Source organism: Micropterus salmoides, unplaced genomic scaffold, assembly GCF_014851395.1.
Source record: "Micropterus salmoides isolate LMB-PRFRI ecotype aquatic unplaced genomic scaffold, ASM1485139v1 Ms_hic_scaffold_6, whole genome shotgun sequence".
Classification (NCBI taxonomy): Eukaryota; Metazoa; Chordata; class Actinopteri; order Centrarchiformes; family Centrarchidae; genus Micropterus; species Micropterus salmoides.
In genome coordinates this window covers 18,154,440-18,176,849 of record NW_024044348.1, presented here as the reverse complement: position 1 = coordinate 18,176,849, position 22,410 = coordinate 18,154,440, and the positions used below count along the sequence as shown (strand labels likewise).

Here is a 22,410-nt window from a genome sequence, read left to right as displayed (position 1 = left end):
TCTTTTGTATTTTGCATGAACACACACACACACACACACACACACACACCTGACTTGACTCACCTAAGAAGGCCACCAGGTGGAGAGTAAGAGTAGCAGTGAAGTGTGGGGTACTGAGGTCTCAGCAGGAAGGAGAGGATAGCAGCAGTGCCTGCACCAAGAGAATGCCCGACTATCACCAGCCCATAGTGCATGGTGCCCTTGCTCTGTGAGAGACAGTCAGAGTCGTTAAGCTCACAACAGCACGTTTCTCACCAGAGTGAAGGCAATCACTCCAACAAATTATCTCTACTGCCAATTGTAGAATTGTATACAGTAGGGTTAGGGCTAGTGTGATGTTACACAGATAGTGTAGCCTTGTTTAAAGTACCACAGTGGAGTTCATACAAATGCACATTGCAAATGTTAGAAAATTTTCATTACTAAGCCCGACATTCTTTATACAGTGTACTGAGTCGTGTACCAAGTCTCTGCCAAAGGCTTGTGACAAGATCATTTCCTGCTCCAGTTTCTTCTTAATGTATTCTGCTGAGTAAACCATTCCCTGAGAATGGAAATGAAGAGAAAGGGATTCAGTGGAGGAGAGGATGGAGAGAGAGAGAGAAAGAAATATGGACAGGAAGTCTGAGTCATTCATCTCTTATTAAAACATCCACAGCAATTATTCTACTATTAACAATTGAAATGGCCTTTGGAGTCTGGGATAACGTTACTTGTTGAAACAGCGCTATAGAGAACAGAGGAGACTATACAATGGACTATACTAAATGTATTGTAGTTTAAAACAGCAATCTCTGACCTTGTGGCCAAGCCAGGTGCCCTGCTGCTCTTCTACAGGCAAACGTTCAGAATCCCCCGTCAGATCAGTCAAGGCGTCCTGATACACACAAGACAAATGTAAAAATTCTACAACAGACAGCATAAAGCAGAGTAGACAAGTGGATGAAGCGAAGACGGGGAAGTGCACAGACCATAATAATAATAATAATAATAATAATAATAATAATAACAATAATAACAACAACAACAACAAGTCATTTAGCTGAAGCTTTTATCCAAAGTGACTTACAATTGCTATATGTGTCAGAGGTCGCACGCCTCTGGAACAACTATTGGTTAAGCGTCTTAAGCGTCTCAAGGTTAAGTGTCATGCCCAGCTCTCCCACACCAACAGCCTGTGTCTTATTCACTGCGCTATCCCCAAATCACCCCAAATCAGACACAGGAATTCAAAACATCATTCATAATCTCCATTGCAAATCTGATTATTTCTTATGTTGTACCAAATGTCCCAGAAGGACTGTACCAAGTGCTATAAGACGAGGAAAGGTACATTCTCAAATAGACTCCATACATCAGCCTCACTTTAACTTTATATTTTATTTATATTACCATTTCAAAATTATAGGTAAAATGCTACCCTACCTCCTTTTCAGTCCAGTGATCACACTGGACTGAAAAGGGGTTTCTTATCTTGATTATGAATGTCAGAAGTTTGAAGTTTGTCCTTAAGGCAATGAGGGCTCAACATTTGTGTGGCCCACCATAGATTTAAATATTCACACACTTTGTTAATGCGTCTTTAATCTTTGTACTCTGCACGTCCAACAAGGCACAAACAGTACATGCATTCTGATTTGCTAAAACTGCATGTTTAAACCAGTTGGGAGCAAGGCATCAGATATCCATGGGCTGAGTAGTTATTTTCCTCTCAAAACACATTTTGCCTTTGTTACAAGGCCATAATGCATCTATAGTTATTATCTATTATTCTTAAAACACTACAGGTGTTTTCTCAAATGCTTATGTAAAAAATTGATAGGACATTTATTTCTATATTGGACTGTCACGTTTCTGCTCTATGCATGAGGAGTGTAGGAGTTTGAGAACACTGCGTTAAACTATGAGAACTTCACCTGCTCCGGAGGTGTTGGTGTTGCTGAAGGGAATAAGGTCCACTAATGTTCAGAGAGAGCTGAACAAGTATTACTGTACAAACAAGACAAGAAAGCTAAAAATTCACCTTTGGCGATAATGTTCCTCTGATGCTGATGACAACTTTCTTTTTCGCATGATCCACTGCCACGAAAAACGGAGTCTCGTAAACCTGTGTGGAAGACGCAGGGCAGACAGTAAACGGTGATGAGAAAGTGAGAGGACCAGGCGAGGGGTAAAGTGAGGAGGAGATATCGTGGTTCCACTTCCATTCCAGTGAAATGAGCAAACCTTTCTCCACTTGGCACAGTTCACAGACATATGTCACTCCATGGGAGAATTTTATAGATGGAAACTCAGCGCTAACCTCACTAAGAAGTGCTTTGCTTTACAAATCATTAACATCATGTGGTGGTGTGAATGCTATGGACATTCTGCATGAAAATAGAATGAGTTACCTGAATATCTGTCAATCTGTCCGATCAGACATTTATCACTCACTAACTTAATTCCCTTAACATGGCGATGCAGCAACTTTACTAGATACAGCTTTACAACAAAAGTGCACAAGGCAACACTGAGGCAATGATATACTAATTACACAGGTTTGTAAGAAGTCCCTGACATTACCTACTGCAACCACTCACAGAAGAGGGCTCTCCATCCAAATATCTCAACTGGAATGCAGTTTGATAAGTGAGCTGAGTAAATCACTCAGTAAGCCAGTAAAGCCAGAAAGACTGCATCACATGTTGAGAGAACAAATGCTATATCCTGAGGTCACCAAAGTGGATACTCTCCAATCTTCTGCTGCTCCTTATGATTCTGTCCATAGCAATCACACACAGCCTTGGTGGAGTCCAACACCTACTAGGAATGCACTTGACTTACTGCCGAGGATGTGGACACAGCAACTTGGCTCCCCATATTTCAACTAAACTGGTGAGTAAAGTGTTATCAAAACAGATACAAATTATGGGCAAAACTACAAAATACAGCCACTGAATGATCAGAATAGCTCTCAGTTTGTAGATGTGCAGCACTGCACCGCAGCTCTGTGTTGATGATGTTTCTTTGACAAGATTACAGTCTGGTTTGCAAGCTTAACATCATGTGCAGGGCTGCCTAAAAAGGGCATATCATAATTCACCTCAACTGTGTATTTTGCAGTAAAATGCCCACCCTAACAACCCACCCTCTCCACACTTCCAACTGCTCGTTAGCCGGTTGTACTCACAGCATCATGGCAGGAAGTGTAGACAATTTGAACCTGCTTGAGGTCCCTGTCCAGGAAGTGTCTCCGTATGGCCAGGACATTACAGCCACAACAGTTGTCCTCCTCCACTGTCACGGACTGAGACAACCGAGAGCTAGACACTGACGTACAGCTGGGGTGTGAGAGGAAGACAAGAAGAAAACACGCAAAGACAAAAAACAAACAAATACATAAATGGCTGATCATTTTGTAAAACAGTAGGTGTGACAAACACAAGAGAAATACAGTTTATTGGTAGGATTGCAGGAATAATCTAGTATCCAAGTGCAGACACTCTGGATGAGAGTATGTAATTAATTCGGTATTGCTTGTGTCAGTGAGTGAATCTAACTAGAGTGGTATTGTCTCAGTGGATTAAGACTTGGAAGTGTTGACGCATGTGAAATGTGATCTGCACTGAGGAGGCTCCAGAGAGACAGAACACAAACAGATCAAAACTGTGTAGGTTTATGATTGAGTTCTTACGGGCAGGAGCTGCAAGGCGGCACAGCCCACAGGCAGGCTTCCTCATTAGGTACATGGGCCAACCATATGCAGCCAGGGCAAAGAGCATGTAATAACACACATCTTTGTACATGTTCATCTCGGCCTAGGAGAGGGACAGGCAAACAGACAGACACACAAGTGCATCAGAACAACAGAGGAATAAGAGCAACTACACAATTCAGAAATCCTGAGATACTCAAATCTACAGATATAATTTTAGATGAATACATACAAGTACACACACACACACACACACACACACTAATAGCACAGAAATCTACTGTAAACAACTGCAGAAAAACTGATTTTTAAAAAGAGTTCTCATCAAATCAACTAGCCAAGGGACCGGCCTCTTCAATTACTCTTATATCTACTTATCACAATTTCTCTTCTTCCCTATTGCAGTTTGTGAAGCTTTCTGGTGAAAAAAAATTATTTAAGGGTAAATAAGACAGAGAAGAGCTTTTACGAATGGAGTTAAAATGCATATTGTACTTTTCTTATTGTTCTAAACCTTTTAACTTTTACGAGTCCACTGTTCACGTGGTTTTTCAAGTGATATACACACACAAATCACCCTTGACTTTGTGAATTTATTATCACACAGAAACTCACCGAGTTCTTAAGGTCCAGGTATCTTGTGTTACGAGTGACAGGCATTCCAGATAAGAAGGCTAAAATATCATTGTTGCCCTTAGGAAGAAAAAGCAGAATTGAAAAGTAATTTTCATTACAGCAACTGCCAACACAAGCACAGAAATACACACGTTAAAATATTTTTATAGACAGTGATACCTGGTCCAGGATTGAAGATCTCTTAGACCTCTGTCTCTGGCGGAGAAGTACCAGGCCAGCAATAATATCACTAGGCACAATGTCCAGGTCTCTGAAGAACTCTGCAAAAAGGCTGGCCACTTCTGAATACGCATCCTGGACAGGACAGTAGCAGATATCAGGACATGTTGTCCAAGCACAGTAACAAAAAGAGGACTGAAGTACAGGTTTGCTACAAAATAGACATAATCATCATAAAACCTTTAAACTGTCTGACCCTCTGCTTGTTGTGCTCTGTTTAAGTGAATAACAGTCCACACAAACAACCACAACAAACTTTAAAATATATATTTCTAAATCAGGTAGCATAACTTTAGCCTAAAGGCGAGGTAACTTTGGCTTCTCAAATTCACAAATTCAGTAATATATATTTCCAAAAATATGGTACTTGTTGATTACTCTAAATACACACTTGGACATCAGGTGTATGGATGTATGGCATATGGTATAACAGTCTGGATATTTTGAACGTTTTGAAGCATGGTAATCTGTGGGTTTGTCACGTTAGTTGGACTGTTGCAATTTTTCTGGATTTTTTTTTTTTTGACTTCAGTTCTACAGTCTAGTCTGGTGAATGGTGGTTACTGAAATCTCTATGACTGAAGTTATGCTTTACTGTTTTACAGACAGATTCTAAATGGATTTAGTCTGAAATGAAATAATTTTACATTCATATTTTATATTGAATGCATAATTCTGTCACTAAGTAGCTGAGCAATACGCTTCTCTGTGTCAGAGTCTTGACTCATTCGGTCAGGGCTTATTTTAATGACTGGCTCAATGGCATATTTCTGGTTTCATTCCTTTCCGTTTTACTGTAAGGGCAGAGAGGAAACGGGTAAGTGTGTGTTGTGACTCACTGATTGTGTATCCTGGGCTCTTGTGCAGCACATAAAGAACTTTAGTCTCCTGCTCCAGCTACTGGCTTGGCCTTCCTCTAGCCTGTGTCTAATGGGGAGAAAAACACAAAAAGAATTTGTGTGAAAAACAGGTAAGATGCGCATGCCTTGATGCTGTGTTTTAGTTGAGTTTTGTGTCAAGACAAAGTAAAAGACAGAGAGAGATATAAAGGATCTAAGTGCCTAATACCTGAGTGTGTACGTAGTGAGGTTACGCTGACGCCGACGGGTGGCTTTCAGTTTGACAAATGTCCGACCAGTAGGATCAAAGGTGCACATGAGGGTAATGCAAACGCTGAATATCACGAGCCAGTTGCATGCAACAATTCCTGCAGAGAATATTAAAACATTATTCACATTCAAGCATAACAACCCTCTTTTTAACCTAAAATGTCCATTCCAATTCTCTCCTTTAAATACTCTTTCACTCACCCAAAGCCAGGTTTTTGGCAGTGACATCAGAGCATGGCTGGTAATACTGGACAAGCCAGGCAATTCCCACCACAGCATACACTAGCTCGACCAACAGGATTGCTGGAGATATAAAGCGAGAGAGGGAGTGAGGAGAATGATCAATATCTGCCCAATCAATATAAACATTGTTCAAATCTTAACTTGGAACCACAAGTAATCCTCCCAACCACCTCCTCCAATTCTCACAGGCATCAAGAGGTAATCCTGTGTAAAAGCGAGCCTCAGAAAGAAAAGTGAGTGTGCCTGCGGGTCTTACCTAGTCGTATATAGATGACATACTGCACAGCTTCCCTGGGCTGAGTATAGAGAATGCTGCCTCTCATGCTCAACCACATGATGGCGCTCTCACAGATAAGGCAGCTGACCAGGATGCCCAGGTACCCTCGGCCATGGTCCACCAGCGTTACAGAACAGGACTGGTCTGAGCCATACGGGAGGCCGAACAGAACCACAGATAGAACTACCAACCTGAGTATGAATGCCAGAGACACCGATAAATAAAAAAATAAAATATACATGCAAAATAAAAACAAATCCATATAGTGGAAGAAACACTGACTCACCAGATGCAGTGCAATAGAAAAAGGAAGAGGGCGGGCAGCACCAGGTCATCACTGCCAACTGACCAGCGCCGCCGAAACATCACCATACCAGGCATCACTGCCCTGTGGGAAGAACGGAGGGAGAGAGACAACTTCAGGGACATTTTTTGCAACCTTGCTTCTTTGCCTGAAAAGTCATTATGCCTCAGTTCATCACAGATATTTTTGAAAAGGTTTAACCTAATGTCCTAGATACTGTACCTCATAATCTTACAATTGCCAAGCTTCAAACAACTAAAGAAGAAGGGGGGGGAGAAAAAAAAAAGGACATACCAATGACGAACAAACACAAAGCACATTCGTACATTCTCAACAGGTCAGATCTCGCTCAAAGCTCTGCATCATCAGCACGGATAGGGAAGGGATTTTGTTTCTCTTTCTTAAACTCTCTACATCACAATCGAAAGAGGGCTGCAGGGTTTATAATGGAAATAGGCTTGCACAGAGCAGAAGAGTGAAAGATAATGGGAAGAGGAGAAGATGAAACTATGAGAGAAAGGGATGCAGAGAAAAACCACCACTTAATCAACAAAAGAAGGAGGACCAGCTTTGATATATGATGGTACCACGCTGGTTATGGCCATGTGAAAAAGCTTCTTTTACGTCACTCTGTCCATTCTCTTTGTAGAAAAAGCATTGTGAGTTTACTCAAGTTGCCTCTGGGATGAACTAGAATAAACTGTAAAAGGCATGGTGGGAAGGAAATAGTAGGGAGAGAAGAAACCACAGACAGGCTGATGCAGGCCTTACGGTGCTGATACAGGCTGATACAGCCTTTATCATACGCTGCTCCCGCATATTTGCTGAAAGCTAAAAAAGGACAGTTTTTTTTTTCCAGTTATAGGGTTATAGATGAGCTTAGCAACAGATGAAGCAGCCCAACAACATTTCTTGTTTGTCACTATCCAGCACAGCTCTGCTTTTTAGTATTGTTTCAGAACATTTTTTTCACATTTTGTTTAGTTATTGAGAAACTGGCAGCACCCTCATTGTTTCACCCTTTAATACCACAGTCATCATAGTTGTTAAAGTCTCACTCTGCATCGTGCCTGCATAAAATAGGACAATGGCTAGTTGCATAAGTTCTTAGTCAAAAGGTAAATGCAGTATTATACAATAACTTCTTGTCTAAAAATCTATGAATACCCCTACAAAGATGCAGTAATCTGCATTTCCACAATGGCTGTAACTGCAGAGGCAATTTGGGGGGGTTCATAAATTAGCAAAATTGCAGGAGTTAGGCTAGGTTGGTTGGCTAGGTAAGGTTACTAATTGAAATTGATCGAAAAGAGAGGATAGATAAGTACTGGCACATCCTGCAGCATCCTTCTTCATTTGACATCCCTTTGATATTTTCCAACTTTGTTCGCATTTTTGTTTTGTTGTTGTTGCAAGTCTATATAGACCAATGACATTTAGCTGACGCTTTTTATCCAAAGCGACTTACAGAGGTCAGAGGTCGCACGCCTCTGGAGCAACAAGGGGTTAAGTGTCTTGCTCAGGGACACAATGGTGGATGGGTCACAGTGGGGATTGAACCCGGATCTCTCACACCAAAGGCAGGCGTCTTATCCATTGCGCCATAACCACCCCTATATATAATAATATAGTAATGCTTTTTTTAATGCATGTCAGGTTGTGCCATGACAACATGCATGACATTACTCCTTGTCCGTCTATGGCTATTGGAATATTTTTTAGAAGGTGAAAGTGCAAGCTACCAAAATCCAGCTAAACAACTGTAGAAAAAAAAGCTGCCGGTCTGCACAACAATAACTTGCTGTGAAAATAACACCTGTGGTCCTTGTGCTTTGTGTTTCACAATGTCCCGTAAAGTGCATCCTTTCTAGTGTAAACAATAAAGTTATATGTGTGCAAACAATTTCTTTTGTAGCTCCATGCCATAATAACGATGACAGATGCACAAAAGACAGGCAAATAGATAGACGGTCTCTGAAAAGACTAGCTTTGAAGAGAGTCAGCAAGTGTCCTGCACTAACATGAGTTGGGATTTGAAAAGAGAAAGCACTATTACTTGTAAACTGCCAGGCTAACTGCGAAGTTGAATGCAAAAGAGAAGACCCTGGACAGACCACAAGGAGTTTCCCCTTCAGACAGACTTGCCTCGGACAAAATCGCTGCAATACTTTATACCAGGGTTATTTTTCAAAATGGCAGGCAGGCTTCCCAGGGGGGCTCCAAAGAGTTTCAGGGGAGGCTCAGTGAATGGAAGTGAAAAAAATGTTATAGGAGAACTCATAGAATAGCCTAAATGTGTGTGATTTGGTTAAAGAGATAGTTCAGAGAAACAGTAGGCTAGTTTTAAGGAATTTTACGTTTTTTCCAACTTTCCCAGAGTCATAAACTAATAAATGCCTTTGGGCAGACCTTTGTTATGTATTCGGTGTAGTGTGAAGTTATGTCAAACAGCAATATTAGTCTATTAGCGAAACTAAGCAAACTAAATAAAGTAAGGGGGCAACTTTTTCCAAGGTTTATCTGCGGGGATGCCTGCAGTCTAAGACTTTGAAAACCCCTGCTTTATACCAAACATGTATTCATTATCAATTGCGCAGCACATTATCTCAAGCTGAAGATGGATCTAAGGTTTCTTAGACTTAGAGGCAGAAAAAAGGAGATCATCTAGCTTATGAAATAACCTGAAAATGTAAACAAACATTTTTTTTTCTGGTTTGTACTTCAACAAGAATGCACCTAATTACCTCTGAAGGAAGAAATCAGGCAAAGAAAAAAACCCATTCACTGAGGCATTTGTGCTGCCACCTACATAGCTCTCAGAAGTGATGGGTAGAAAAACACTGGCATTTCCTCTGTGCAGATCCTCTGGTGGAGAAATAACTTTTACACTTTCTACATCCCTTTTCTTTCCTATAACTACACACAGAAACACTGGAGACCTTGTTGTCAGAATGGATTCCCAGACCAACTCACCCCCTTCAATGGAATTTTAACTTGTAACAAAATTCAACACAATCCAAGAGCTTTGTATTGACAAAATAAAAGTTCTATCCTATCTTCATGCTAGGTCTAAAAAGGTCTTAAAATCATAACCTACTTCTCTGCAACTTCTTTATCCCCAATGTTTAGCTGTTCCCTCCTTCATCTCTCCAGTGCTGCTTATTGAGCCTAAACACCTGCGCTGATTTGCATTATGTCTAAATTCGGATCAAAGCTTCTTTCCCCTATTGTTTGCGACCAACATGAAAAATGGGCTCCTATTCTTTTTTTTTAGCAGGATTGTGACTGACTTATTTATGTCAGTTCTTCTATTTGGATTGACTATGACCGACCACATCTATTATAAACACCATATACACAAATGTTGAATTGCTCCGTTCAGCTATTCCTGCTTTATATGACTAAACCGATCAGCCATAACATTATAATCACAGACCGATGAGGTGAATAATACTGATTATCTCATTACCATGGCACCCATCAGTTGGTGGGATATATTAGGCAGCAAGTGAACATTTTGTCCTCAAAGTTGATGTGTTAGACGCAGGAAACAATGAGCAAGCGTAAAGATTTGAGTGACTTCGACAAGGGCCAAATTGTGATGGCTGGACAACTGGGTCAGAGCATTTCCAAAACTGCAGCTCTTGTGGGGCGTCCTGGTCTGCAGAATCAACAGGTATCAAAAGTCGTCCGGTGAACTGGCAACAATGTCATGGGCGGCCAAGGCTCACTGATGGATGTGGGGAATGAAGGCTAGCCCACTTGTGTGATCCATCAGAGGAGCTACTGTAGGTCAAATAGCTGAAACAGTTAATGCTGGTTCTGATAGAAAGGTCAGAACACACAGTGTATCACAGTTTGTTGCGTATGGGGCTGTGTTACCGCAGACCAGTCAGGGTGCCCAAGCTGACCCCTGTCCACTGCTGAAAGCGGACTGGTCCCGTTTTCTCTTACATCACATGGATGGCTGGGTGCGTTGCTTACCTGGGAAACACATGGCATCAGGATACACTATGGGAAGGAGGCAAGCCGGCGGAGGCAGTATGATGCTTTGGGCAATGTTCTGCTGGGAAACTTTGGGTCCTGCCATTCACGTGGATGTTACTTTAACATGTATCACCTATCTATGCATTGTTGCAGAGCGTGTACACCCTTTCATGGAAATGGTATTCCCTGATGGCAGTGGCCTCTTTAAGCAGGACAACGTGCCCCGCCACAAAGCAAAAATGGTTCAGCTATGTTTGAGGAATACGAGTTCAAGGTGTTGACTTCACCTCCAAATTCCCCAATTCTCTTTTCTGTGGGTGCTGGACAAAAAAGTCCTATCCATGGAGGCCCCACCTATCAATTTACAGGACTTCTGCTGCTAACATCTTGGTGCACGATACCAGCACACCTTAGTGATGTCCTTGCCTCGACAGGTCAAGGCTGTTTTTGTGGCAAAAGTCCCCCCCTCACACAATATTAGGCAGGTGGTCATAATGTTATGGCTGATCAGTGTATTAGTCCAACTGCTGTGGGGGATGCAGCAAATGTTTATAATATTCATGTTTATTTTCAAGGGATACAATATATGCCAGACAGAAATGTCTACGCACATGCAATAAGTAGTATTTAGAATCAATGGGCCTCATTGGGCAAGCCGGGGGGTTTACCTGAGGTGTGTGTGAGTGTGTGGGGAGAAGACAATTCTGAGGCAGGTGCAAAGCATACATAAGACAATAATAAGAATGTCATGGTCATTAAAACCTGCTTTCACAGGATGGTATAATGTGAAAACTTGAGTTTTTTTCCTGGGGGGGGGCAGGTGGTTTACAATCACGATGCCGGCTCAACATCATGATGTCTGTCAGCCATCGCCGATGGACGATGGAATCGTCTATCGGCCCAACCCTAGTTCTTATTTTGCAAAATTGGATTCATGACAAGTGTGCACTGGCCCATTTTGTTCTTACCACATTATAGGTCAACAAAAACTAAGAAAATAAAAACTGCTACATTTCAATATGGGCATTCTCGTGCAATCCATTGAAAGCTAGGACTGGGACACTTAGTTTTTATAGTTACGTATTTTAATTATGACAATAATTGATCGAGGATGAAAGTTTCGTGTCAGTTTCATGAATATTGACACTGCACTGAACAATGCATTATTAAACTATAAGGTTTTAAATACTGTTGTCCATTAGCCTTTTGCTAAAAAAAAAATGCTGTGCATTTTGTAAAAATGTGTATTTCAGATAGCCAAGCCTTCATCATTTGTGTGTATGCATGGTCTGAGGTAGTAAATTTGTTTGCAGAGTACAAACAAAATCAGGTAAAAATCACATTCATTACATTCATATATACAGTTTAAGCAAATATTTGTGAATGAGGCCCAATGTGTTTTGTGCCATGGGAATAAATGAGGGGACAAGAACAATTCAAAGTTTATAAGGTTGAAATAAGCCAACATTTCTTTCTACTGGCATCCATTTATCATCATCATCATTATTATTATTATTATTATTTTCTCTAAATCAAAAATTCTTAATAATGATGAATAAAATAAATTTTGTACTGGGCTGTTATTTTACACAGATACCATGTGTAGTCTTTGACCATGGGGCAATGTTTTAATGAGTGAGGTCACGTTTTGTTTATTTGATAATAGTTTCACATTATTCCACTTAATGTTGCTGTGACACACCAAGAAACACAGTAATGTGCCAGCAAAGGCGGGGAGGGAGGAAAGATGTTACGTTAACAAAAACAAAACATATTGGCTTTGCTAATGTTTTATGAGTAAGAAAATACATTCAATATGTTTGTTAAGGCTCACGGATACACGTACTGTAAGGTAAGAGTGTTTTGCTAAGTAAACAGGTCACTTTAAAATTATAAAATGTTACACTTATATGTTTTTGCCTTATTAACCAGCTCTACTATTGTGCAATATTGAGCTGGAATGATAAGCCATGTACTTCATATGAACACAATGCATTGTGGACCTGGATGGGTATTGTGACAAAATAACAAGCACGGTCTTCATCTAAAAGTGAATGACATAATGAGGTGAAAGGACAAGGCAATCATTAACTCATTCTTGATTCTATTGAGAGGAACAAATTACTGTAACTAGTTTTGCTTTATGAATGACCTTAATCAGGCAGACACCCGCTATTCACCTGACTGTAGCAGCAAAGAGGTCTACTTGTCTCCTTGTCTCCAATAAACATTTGTAACTACTCACCTCCCAACAACACGGACTGAGGCCACATCCCCACTACTGCCTTTTTTTTTTTTTTTTTTAAACAGACCTTTTGCTACGTTTGCACCTCCCGTCCAGACTAAAACAGCAAAGTTTGAAAACGCTTCTGATCCCTTTTTCGTTTTGAAACTCCGGCGGGCGTTTTAGTGAAGATGGGCAAAAACAGAGGACTTTAGAAACGATGACACAGACGCTCACGCTCGGCTCTGTGATTGGGTCTTACAAGTCATGCAAAGCAGACACACGGTGCGCCTCTTATAGAGTTTTTGACTTAGCATTTTTATTGAAATATTCTGTACCATGCAAATAACACTTATCTGCCTACACCTGTACTGTGCATGTCGCAATTTACTTTGCAACGAGTCGCACTCATTCCCGTGTTTCATTCAGTAACAGTCCCAGCTCGTTATTGGTCCATGCAAAAAAAAATAAAAAATCTGGTCTGATTCTTCGTCTACATTTCTGTATTCTTTCCCAAAATCTTCTGTAACTATGGAATAGATCATCTGCTTCATGTTTACACCGGCACGCGCATGCCCAGTGTACCTGAACGGCCACTGTGCGTTTTCAGTTGTTTTAGTATAGACAGAGATCAACTCTAAAACGCAGCTAAAACACTGATGTGGACAGAGATCGTGTGTGACAGAGATTTTGCTTTAATTCTCCGTTTATAAACTAAAACGGAGTAGCGTGGATGGGGCCTGATAGTCACTTTATGCCATGTTTGCTTAACAACGCAATAACCTACAGGCCAAAACATAGCTATAAAGTTCAACACATACAACGGTCTTGTGAGCTTCATGAAACTGGTGTTCACAGTAAGGCTACTAGATTTCATATTAAGGTGTTTCTGTTATCTCACGCATCCCTGTTTTCAAACCTTGATATGTACCTGTATGAAAAGGGGCTCGTACCACCTGCGACCCCACAGACAGCACAACATTTGCCACACTGATGCTGTCACATTCAGGTGGTACCTCAATTTCTTTGAATAATAGACCATACGGATCCAATAACACATCAGGAATCTGTGATTTTATGGAAGGTATACCCAGTAAAATATGTTTTAGTGACAGACAGCAACTTAGCCTGAGCAGAGCTGGCAGGTGATTACAACTGTCTAACTGCAAAGTGGTTAAACTATGAACAGCAGAGTGACAGTACGAAGGTTTTCTTTCCAATCAAAGCACTACAGCAGGTGGTCTCACAGATTGGCACACCTTCAACCAAAAACTGTGAAATCAGCTGTGGTACTGTTTGGTTGGAAGAAAAACGTCTTTAGTTTCAGCTATCACCAGCAAATGGTTTGATACCCCAACACAAAGCTTGGCTAGGCTACTTGCTGTGATTATTCATAAAAATCTAAAGCTTCAGAGCAGACTGGGAACTTGAGGAATATACATCAGGCATGGCAAAACTCTTGAGCTACAGATTCCAGCTTTTAGTATTCATTGTACTTTGTGACTCCTCAGCTTTGAGGTAATGCAAGAGAGTGAAAGAAACAAGGGCATGTGAATGGGTTCATGTGACTGAAGTCACCTCACAGCTACTTGCTAAACTCTATCTGGGTTGGAGTAACATTAAAGAGGGCGGTGGAAGAGGGAGGGAGGGAGGAAAGAGGGGAAAAGAAAAAAAGGGAACATCTGAACTCCCCCCGAATCTCATTAAGGCCAAAACAATCAGGACGGTGAAATCGCGCAGATCTCTTAAATGGAGAAGGCCCACACTAGACCGCCAGGGACACTGTTATCAGCACTCCCCTCCAGGCCTGTTGTTACGATATGACTTAAACTCCCAGCAGAGACCTCAAGAGTGGAAAAAACATTATGACATTATTCTAAATTAAATGGGATTAGAGAGTGTGACCTTGTTGTAGTGTAAAGAGCAGATCTACTCAGATTATAATAAAAAGGTAAAAGTAAAAAGTCCAATTACTTACTAGTACCAGTTCCTTCTTTCTATCTATCCATGCATCCGCCCGTTTTCTAAACTGCTTATCCTGTTCGGGCTTACAGCGGATGGAGCCTATCCCAGCATGCACTGGGTGATTAATGGTTTCCAAATTAAGTTTTTTGTGCTACTGCAACTATGCGGGTAACTGTTGCCTTAATCCCTAATCCAAAACACTGTTGCCTAAATAGCAGATCATTTTGGCACTTAAGATTATAGATACAGATTATACTATCAAATCAGACAGTGTGGAATGATCTGTCCAACATAACTAACTACTGCTAACAAGATCACACTATGCAATGATAAAATTAATCAAATTCATCAGTGCCGACCTCACTGTTTCCCAGTTACTAAAATCTGTTACATCAGAAGGTTTACAAGCACATTCAGTCATTCATAACCACTGCTTTCATGAAATCTGGACCAACACTTTGGCTAACAGAGGGTGTATTATGTTAAAAGCCACAGTTTTCTGGCTGTGGCTTTTAACACAGCCTCTCCCTGAGCAAGACACTTAACCCCTATTTGCTCCAGTGGCATGCGACCTCTGACATATAGCAAGTGTAAAAGCAGCAAATCTTCACTTTTGAGAAGCTGAAGTCGAAGGATGTATAGCATTTTTGCTTGATAAACAGATAATAGAAGAGTTTGTGGATTAAATTTCAGACAATTGTTTAAATGACTAATTACTGGGAGTTATGACCTAGGAAGCACATTAAAATAGCCTTTAGCCCAGCATTATCATTAGCCATCACTATCATTATCAGTGGTCTTTGGAGTCATGTATTTATTAACAATCACCTTGTTAAAATTCTTTTTTAACATAACCGGACACTGTTATATTCAGCCAATCTGTTTTCAGGTTGTCTTCTTGCATTTCAGGTCTCTGTTAGGCAACGACGATAACCGCAGAATGTGTGAAGTCAATCGATATTTCTGATTGATCACTCCCAAGATTCTGATGAGATCAATGCGCTGAGAACACCTCAGAAAAAAATAAAATAAAATAAAAAATCCCTTTTACTATCACTGTCTAGTTAGGCCTGTAAGATATGAGGAAAATCTGCATGGTGTGAAAACATTGTTCAATTCTGCAATGACGATATATAAATGAACATATATTTAAGTGTGCATACAGTTCATATGTCAGAACAGATTAAATTAACAATTGAAACTGAAAATTTTAAATGTAACTAAATTTTGTTTCTAGAGCAGCAAAAGTAAAATTTACAACAGCAAAGTCACTATATAAACTCAATAGTATCTCACTGGAAACTACGGAAGCCCTAAGCGGCCGTCCATTCAAATATTTTTCTTACTCCGTTTTCACGTGATAACGGGATAATCGTGATCGAGAAAAACAAAACAGTAGCTTAACACGTGTCGGCAGGAACGTTTCTCAATGATAATCTCACAGTGGTTTTCGGACTCACAGCCATGCGTGTTCAATCCTCACTTAAGACCAATCTTTTTCTTCTTTTTTTATCTTTTTATAACTAACTCTACAACAAAGTTCTTATGAAGAGACCGTTTCAAGTGCTCACAATAAAGAATGTGCTGGACTGTGTGCGTCCCGGTGATTGGTTCACATCTATCAATCTATGGACTTTTCATTTCCCCATCATTCCCAGGCTGAAGAAATTCCTGCGTTTCTCATTCAGGGGAATCCATTTAAAGTTACACATTTCCTGACAGCTATTTCAGAACCTTTAAAATAGTCATTGGGAAATGTGTGATTGGATTCCCCTGAATAACAACTTTGCTGAAGAGGATAATAAGAAACACACAAAAAAAATTGTCGAAAGCAGGAATTTAACAGGTAATCCTTTGATTACAAGTCCTGTGCTCTACCAACTGAGCTAACCATTGACACAAGAAATTTTTCTGAAATTATCCTAAAGAAACACACCTGTCGAACATGTATTCAGCTATGGTTTGTTATCTCGAGATCACAAGAAAATTTTCTTGTTATCACGGGAAAGCGGAGTAAAAAAAAAAAAAATCTGAATGGATGGCCACTTAGGGCTTCTGTAGGAAACAAATCTAAAACGTCATTAAAATAAATCATATTCCTGACAATGACAATTTTAGAAAGATTGAGAAACAGTATCAGTCCTTCCTCCTGTCCTCTGTCCTCCTCCCTCTGCTGCTGGAGTGATTCACTGCCTGCAGGTGCCGCTGGTAGAGACAGCAGGGGCTGGTTTGTCTCAGCCAGCAGCCGAGTTTACAAGAATTTGACAAATTTTAAGATACGTGGCAACCTAAGCTAAACAGTTAAGACTACAAACAGCAGGGCAGAGGCTGCAGCGTGACAATAAATTCTAGGGTATTTAGCCTCGGGGCCCGTTTAATACCTGACCAATGAGGTCAACGCTACTATCAGAGTACTGAGTGTAAGATCAGACTTTAATCCTCAAATTTGAATTTCACTTTCTGTTGATGCATTTTATAGTCAACCTTGTCTATTTTACACAGTCAAACCATACAGTAGAGCGTACACTAACCCAATAATCTTAGTATAGGCAATCTATCGAGTTTTACAGTGGCATACAGGAATTCCAGCTCATTACTCTTGTAATCACTTCTGTGTGAAACTAATGAGCACTGACCTCTGATGAGATCAACTCTGCCAGCCTCATTTCTTGAAGGAAGACTCTGGTCATCAGTACATTTCTCAACGCGACAGCCTCACTAATAGCAGTTGAGGCCTCAAGGGCTTTCCCATCCATCACCCAGGAGACGATTGCCTATTAGTGGTGCAGTTTAGCTTCTACCGTGGACAGCAGATGCACTTTTTTTCACCACAGTGAAATGCTAACAGACCATACTTGCATTAACTGCGGTGTGCTGAATAAGGAAGGTGGAAGATGTTCACAATCAAAAGAGTGTATATCTTCAAAAAAAAAAAAGGGTTTTAGATGAGAAATACCACATTCCTTTGACAATGATGGCTTTTGATGTTAGTCGTCAAACATTATTTTCCTCCAATAGTCCATAAAATAGGTACACAAACACACAAATGCTGCCAAATCCTTTCCCAAAAAATGGGTTACAATATGTTCTTTGTGCAACAATGAATTATGTTTAAAAAATACACAATGTTAAGGCCTCCCTGACTGGACAGACTTAATTTGCAGACTGTTGCAAATTATGACAACATGCTGAAGATTTCACAACCACCACACAGCACAATAGACATAGCTGACTAATTCTACTTTCACAGCAGGCATCCAATAGTTCATTTCACTTAATGTGATGAAACTAACAGGTAGCTGGCCAAAAAGAGCACTTAGCACATTTAAACTTGAAGTGTGTAAAATGTCATATTGTCACTTTGCAAGGCATAGTCTGTACACCATGGTTCTGATTATGGTTAAACAATAGATCATTGTCTGAAAAAAATAAATCAAAGAAATTCCTCTGGACCATGATGGCATTTTATTAACTTGTGTAGACATTCTGTGGGTTCATAGCTCCCCCCCCCCATGAGCAAGGCTTGGCTCTTCTCCCTTTGTTTCATGCTGCCCTTTTCTGTCCGAGCTATAAATAACACTTCAGATCTAATACACAAATTGTATTTGTAATATATATATATATATACATACATACACACACACACGTACTGTAAATGGACATGGGCGCTTATCACTTTGAGCAGATTTCAGCAGGACCTGTCATATCAAAGTTTAATACAGCTGATTTTAAAACTCTAAAGTCACTAATCAGTGATAAACTATCATGTCTGCATAACCACAATTTGATTTATTATTATTTTTTTAATTATCTTTGCTCATATCATTCAAGTGATCCCCTTCATGATTTTCTTGGTGATGGTGTGGTCAGGATAAAAGCAAATGACAAGCCGATCCCTAATTGATGTTGAGGGAATAGTAGAGAAACTTCCCAAAGTTGTTACTGAGGCGAAATTTCAACTAAACCCCCTCTAAAGCCATAAATACTGGCACACACCACACACCCTGCTGTGTGTGTTTGTAACCTGAGATCAAAAGAGCATCTAAATGTCTAAAACCTGACCTTTAGGGCACAGACAATTCCATGCTGTTTCTGTCCCTGAATCTGCCATGATGGTGCTTTCTGCATATGGCATGAGTCATGCAAACTCTTGACTCTCATCCTGAGCTAATGTGACACCGTCTGAATCAAAATGACATGTGTTTTGTGAAAAGACTGACATGTTCCTCCATGTGAGCAATGCTTTTGTGCTCTGCACAACGTGCGACTGTGTGCCAGGCCCAGGCCCATACCCACGTGATGCAACAACAATGATGTAACAACAATGACAGGGCTCCCTGTCCATCATAATGGCTTTGTCTTTGACATGGACATGAAACAAACAGGGCACAGGCATGCAGCACAGCATCCAAAATGTTTTACTGAAAATGACTGCTTTTGAATTGTCTGATGCTTCTCCTCCACGTGCTATTAACTTAGAAAACCAACAAATCAATCACAATAACCTTATTTTTACTAATGTGTTTAAAAAAAAAATTGTCTGTTATCTCTTTATTCAGTCGGTAAACACTAATATCCACCAATACAAATAAAAGGTAAAAGTTTAAATTCACCTGGTCTCACTGCTCAAGTGATTACACAGAACACTGTCAATATATCAATACATCCTGAACAAACAGCAAATTTGAGCCCTATCTGAACTCAACATTGTTGTATATTCCTTGTTTTACAGAGAGCAGGCTGATCTGGTGGGCCTAGCAGCAGGTGTTTTAGTATCCCACTCCTCCATTTCACTCATAGTGAGTCTGCTGCAGCACGCAGCATCAAGCCAAGGTGTGGCATGCAGCCTGTTGGTTATAGCCTCTTTATTTTAATTTTTTAAAACACATTCTCTCCCTGAGAAACCTCTATCACCACTGTAACCAAGCTCAAGAAGAACATTTACTTTGTCTTGCAAACATCTCCACACACGCATGAGAGAGACCAGATATTAAGAACTGGTTTGAAAACAAACAGTTGAGAAATTCTGCTCCATTATGCTAACAGAGAAATACAATTCCCAGGTCTTACAAGTGATATGTTACTGCAGAAAAACTGTTAGTCACATGGTTAAATATGCTAAAGCAGCCCCCCCCAGACTGTCACTTTGCATTCACACTAATAAAAAATAAAAAAAAACAGCACGACTACTTTAAACAGATCAGTTCAAACCTAAACTTTATCGCAAGGTACCTTTCAAAGTGATATTCCAACCATAATCTGCAGCATAATCCAAGGTGAGGGTTTGTGAGGGTTAAACATTCACCCACTGTTTTGCAAAGTTAGTTGTTTCCCCATTATCAACCTGACTTCTGTCAGTGGATTCAAAAAGTGTCGCATTTTTCCATGTTGGAAAAATCCAAATGTCCACATAAACCTCTTGAAACCGTCCAGAATTTTCCAAAACCCATTTTATCCTAAACTGGCTAATAACATTTTTGTGTTGTGCTACTGCCCCTCGAAGCGGCTCTGGAAAGTATTTGTGGACAACAAAGAATTGGATTATGCTGCAAAGGTGGTTTAAGAAGTTTCTATTGACACTTTTATACCTTTTTTCCTGTGAAAATGTCTCTCTGGTGGAATTCATCTAACTAACCTTTCAGGTCTACAGGGGTTGACTGATTGATACTCAAGAGCATCACATCAAGCTATTTTGTGTGTTTTATCATTACAGTTTGAACAGATATACAGTCTGATGGCACAGCCAATGACAAACAGGTGTTTTTTGCAGGTACGCAAATTTAGTCTGACACTAAATAACAGAATGCCTTTGTCTTAGACACAGCAAAGCTGTGCTGGTATGGCAGTGTGTTGTGCATTTTTCAGCACTTGATTAAACAAACATGAAACATTACACCCCTTTTGCTTTGTCGAGTGGCTGATACTACTTGATACCATTCTGAAACCGAGTGAGTTTTTGTGTCCATCCAAAATGGGGATGCTCTGCTCTGATGCACTGAGCATGCTCCGATGACGACGTTTCTTGTCAAATCATGCATTTCCTATGTTGCACTTTAAAAAACATCCACACCTCTTCTTCAGTAATGGAACATTTCACAAACATCTATTCCATTTCTGAAGTACAGTCCTTTGTCAGTTTGTGTGGGCTACTTATCCAGTTGAGCAATAGACAATAAATACATACTACATTTCTAAATTGTATCCATCTCTAGCCAACACATACAAAACACTTGTGGACATGTTTCAATTATCTGTAGGGGTGTCATTCTTTACTTGTTCCTGGTTATAAGTGCCACTCTTCACACACTTTCGCTCTAAAATGTCAGCATGAAATACAGCAGCTTTCGCTCCATGTCTAAACAGAGCACATGAAAAAAAAGTGCTGAACTCCTCAGTCTAGAGGTTTCACTCACCTAGAGAGTGTGTAAACTAAGGTGTGTCCGACAAAACACAGCTGAACAGACTCTGGCTTTCACTTACGCATCTGAAGACATCCTGGATGTACCGGACATTCACAGCAGCATTTTGTTTCTGCAGCATATATGGATGTCCTGTGCTGATCAATGGGATTTGAATGCTTAAGTGGCGTTTTTATTTAATGAAAGAAAAATGTTTGCCTTTTTAAAATAGCTAGAAATATCTACTTTTTGTTTTTACCTTCACATAACAATGTCTTAAATTGTCATGCTGCCTGTACAAAGGAAATGTAAGGATGGGGGTTGGGCAGGTGTTTTCTAAAATTAGCAGCTTTAATGAAATTCTCATATACAAGGTTGAACCTGAATTGCTTTTGGTCAAGACATCAAGTCATGTGATACAGTCCCCTCCAAAAGTATTGGAACGGTAAGGCAAATTCCTTTGTTTTTGTTTTTCACTGAAGACATTTTAGAGCATGAGACAAGAGTTCATAATTTCAGCTTTTATTTCCTGGTATTCACATCTAGATATGTTAAACATATCATAGGATGTAGGACATATCACCGTTTGTGTTTGACCACAGCATTCTTAGGTGAGCAAAAATAATGGAACAAATAATCTTAAAAGTAATAACATTTAATATTTGGCGGCATAACCCTTGCTTGCAATAACGGCCTCAAGCCTGCGACCCATCACCAAACTGTTGCAATCTTCATTTGTGATGCTATTCCAGGCTTTTACCACAGCTTTTTCCAGTTCTTGTTTGTTTCAGGGTGTTTCTCCCTTCAGTCTCCTCTTAAGGAGGTGAAATACATGCTCTATTGGGTTCAAGTCAGGTGATTGATTTGGCCAGTCTAAAAGCTTCCACTTTTTTCCCCCTGATGAAGTCCTTTGTTTTGGTGGCAGTTTGCTTTGGTTCATTGTCCTGCTGCATGATAAACTTCCTTCCGATTAGTTTCAATGCATTTCTCCGTAAATTGGCAGACAAAAATGTTTCTGTACACTTCTGAATTCATTCTGCTGCTACCATCATCAGTTACATCATCAATAAATATTAATGAGCCTGTTCCAGAAGCAGCCATGCACGCCCAAGCCATGACATTACCTCCACCATGCTTCACAGATGAGCTTGTATGCTTCGGATCATAAGCAGTTCCTTTCTTTCTTCACACTTTGGCCTTTCCATCACTTTGGTAGAGATTAATCTTGGTCTCATCAGTCCGTAAGATTGTGTTCAAGAACTTTTGCCGCTCATCTCTGTACTTCTTTGTAAATTTCAATCTGGCCTTACGATTCTTACTGCTGATGAGTGGTCTGCATCTTGTGGTGCGG

At 40.2% G+C, this 22,410-nt stretch overlaps 1 protein-coding gene across 1 annotated transcript in view; it reads right to left on the bottom strand.

Moving 5' to 3' along the window:
* The window catches only part of dagla (diacylglycerol lipase, alpha), a 40,728-nt gene that overhangs the window by 13,369 nt on the left and 4,949 nt on the right, over positions 1 to 22,410 (bottom strand). Inside the window, exons 2-14 of the mRNA XM_038702106.1 lie at positions 6,468 to 6,569; positions 6,161 to 6,372; positions 5,863 to 5,964; positions 5,621 to 5,759; positions 5,392 to 5,479; positions 4,493 to 4,627; positions 4,313 to 4,390; positions 3,677 to 3,800; positions 3,173 to 3,324; positions 2,024 to 2,107; positions 800 to 877; positions 464 to 544; positions 64 to 206 (exon numbers count right to left, since the gene is read on the bottom strand). Coding sequence (XP_038558034.1) covers positions 64 to 206; positions 464 to 544; positions 800 to 877; positions 2,024 to 2,107; positions 3,173 to 3,324; positions 3,677 to 3,800; positions 4,313 to 4,390; positions 4,493 to 4,627; positions 5,392 to 5,479; positions 5,621 to 5,759; positions 5,863 to 5,964; positions 6,161 to 6,372; positions 6,468 to 6,562 — 1,511 coding nt within the window. The 5' untranslated portion in view covers positions 6,563 to 6,569. The remainder of the gene's footprint in view (positions 1 to 63; positions 207 to 463; positions 545 to 799; positions 878 to 2,023; positions 2,108 to 3,172; positions 3,325 to 3,676; positions 3,801 to 4,312; positions 4,391 to 4,492; positions 4,628 to 5,391; positions 5,480 to 5,620; positions 5,760 to 5,862; positions 5,965 to 6,160; positions 6,373 to 6,467; positions 6,570 to 22,410) is intronic.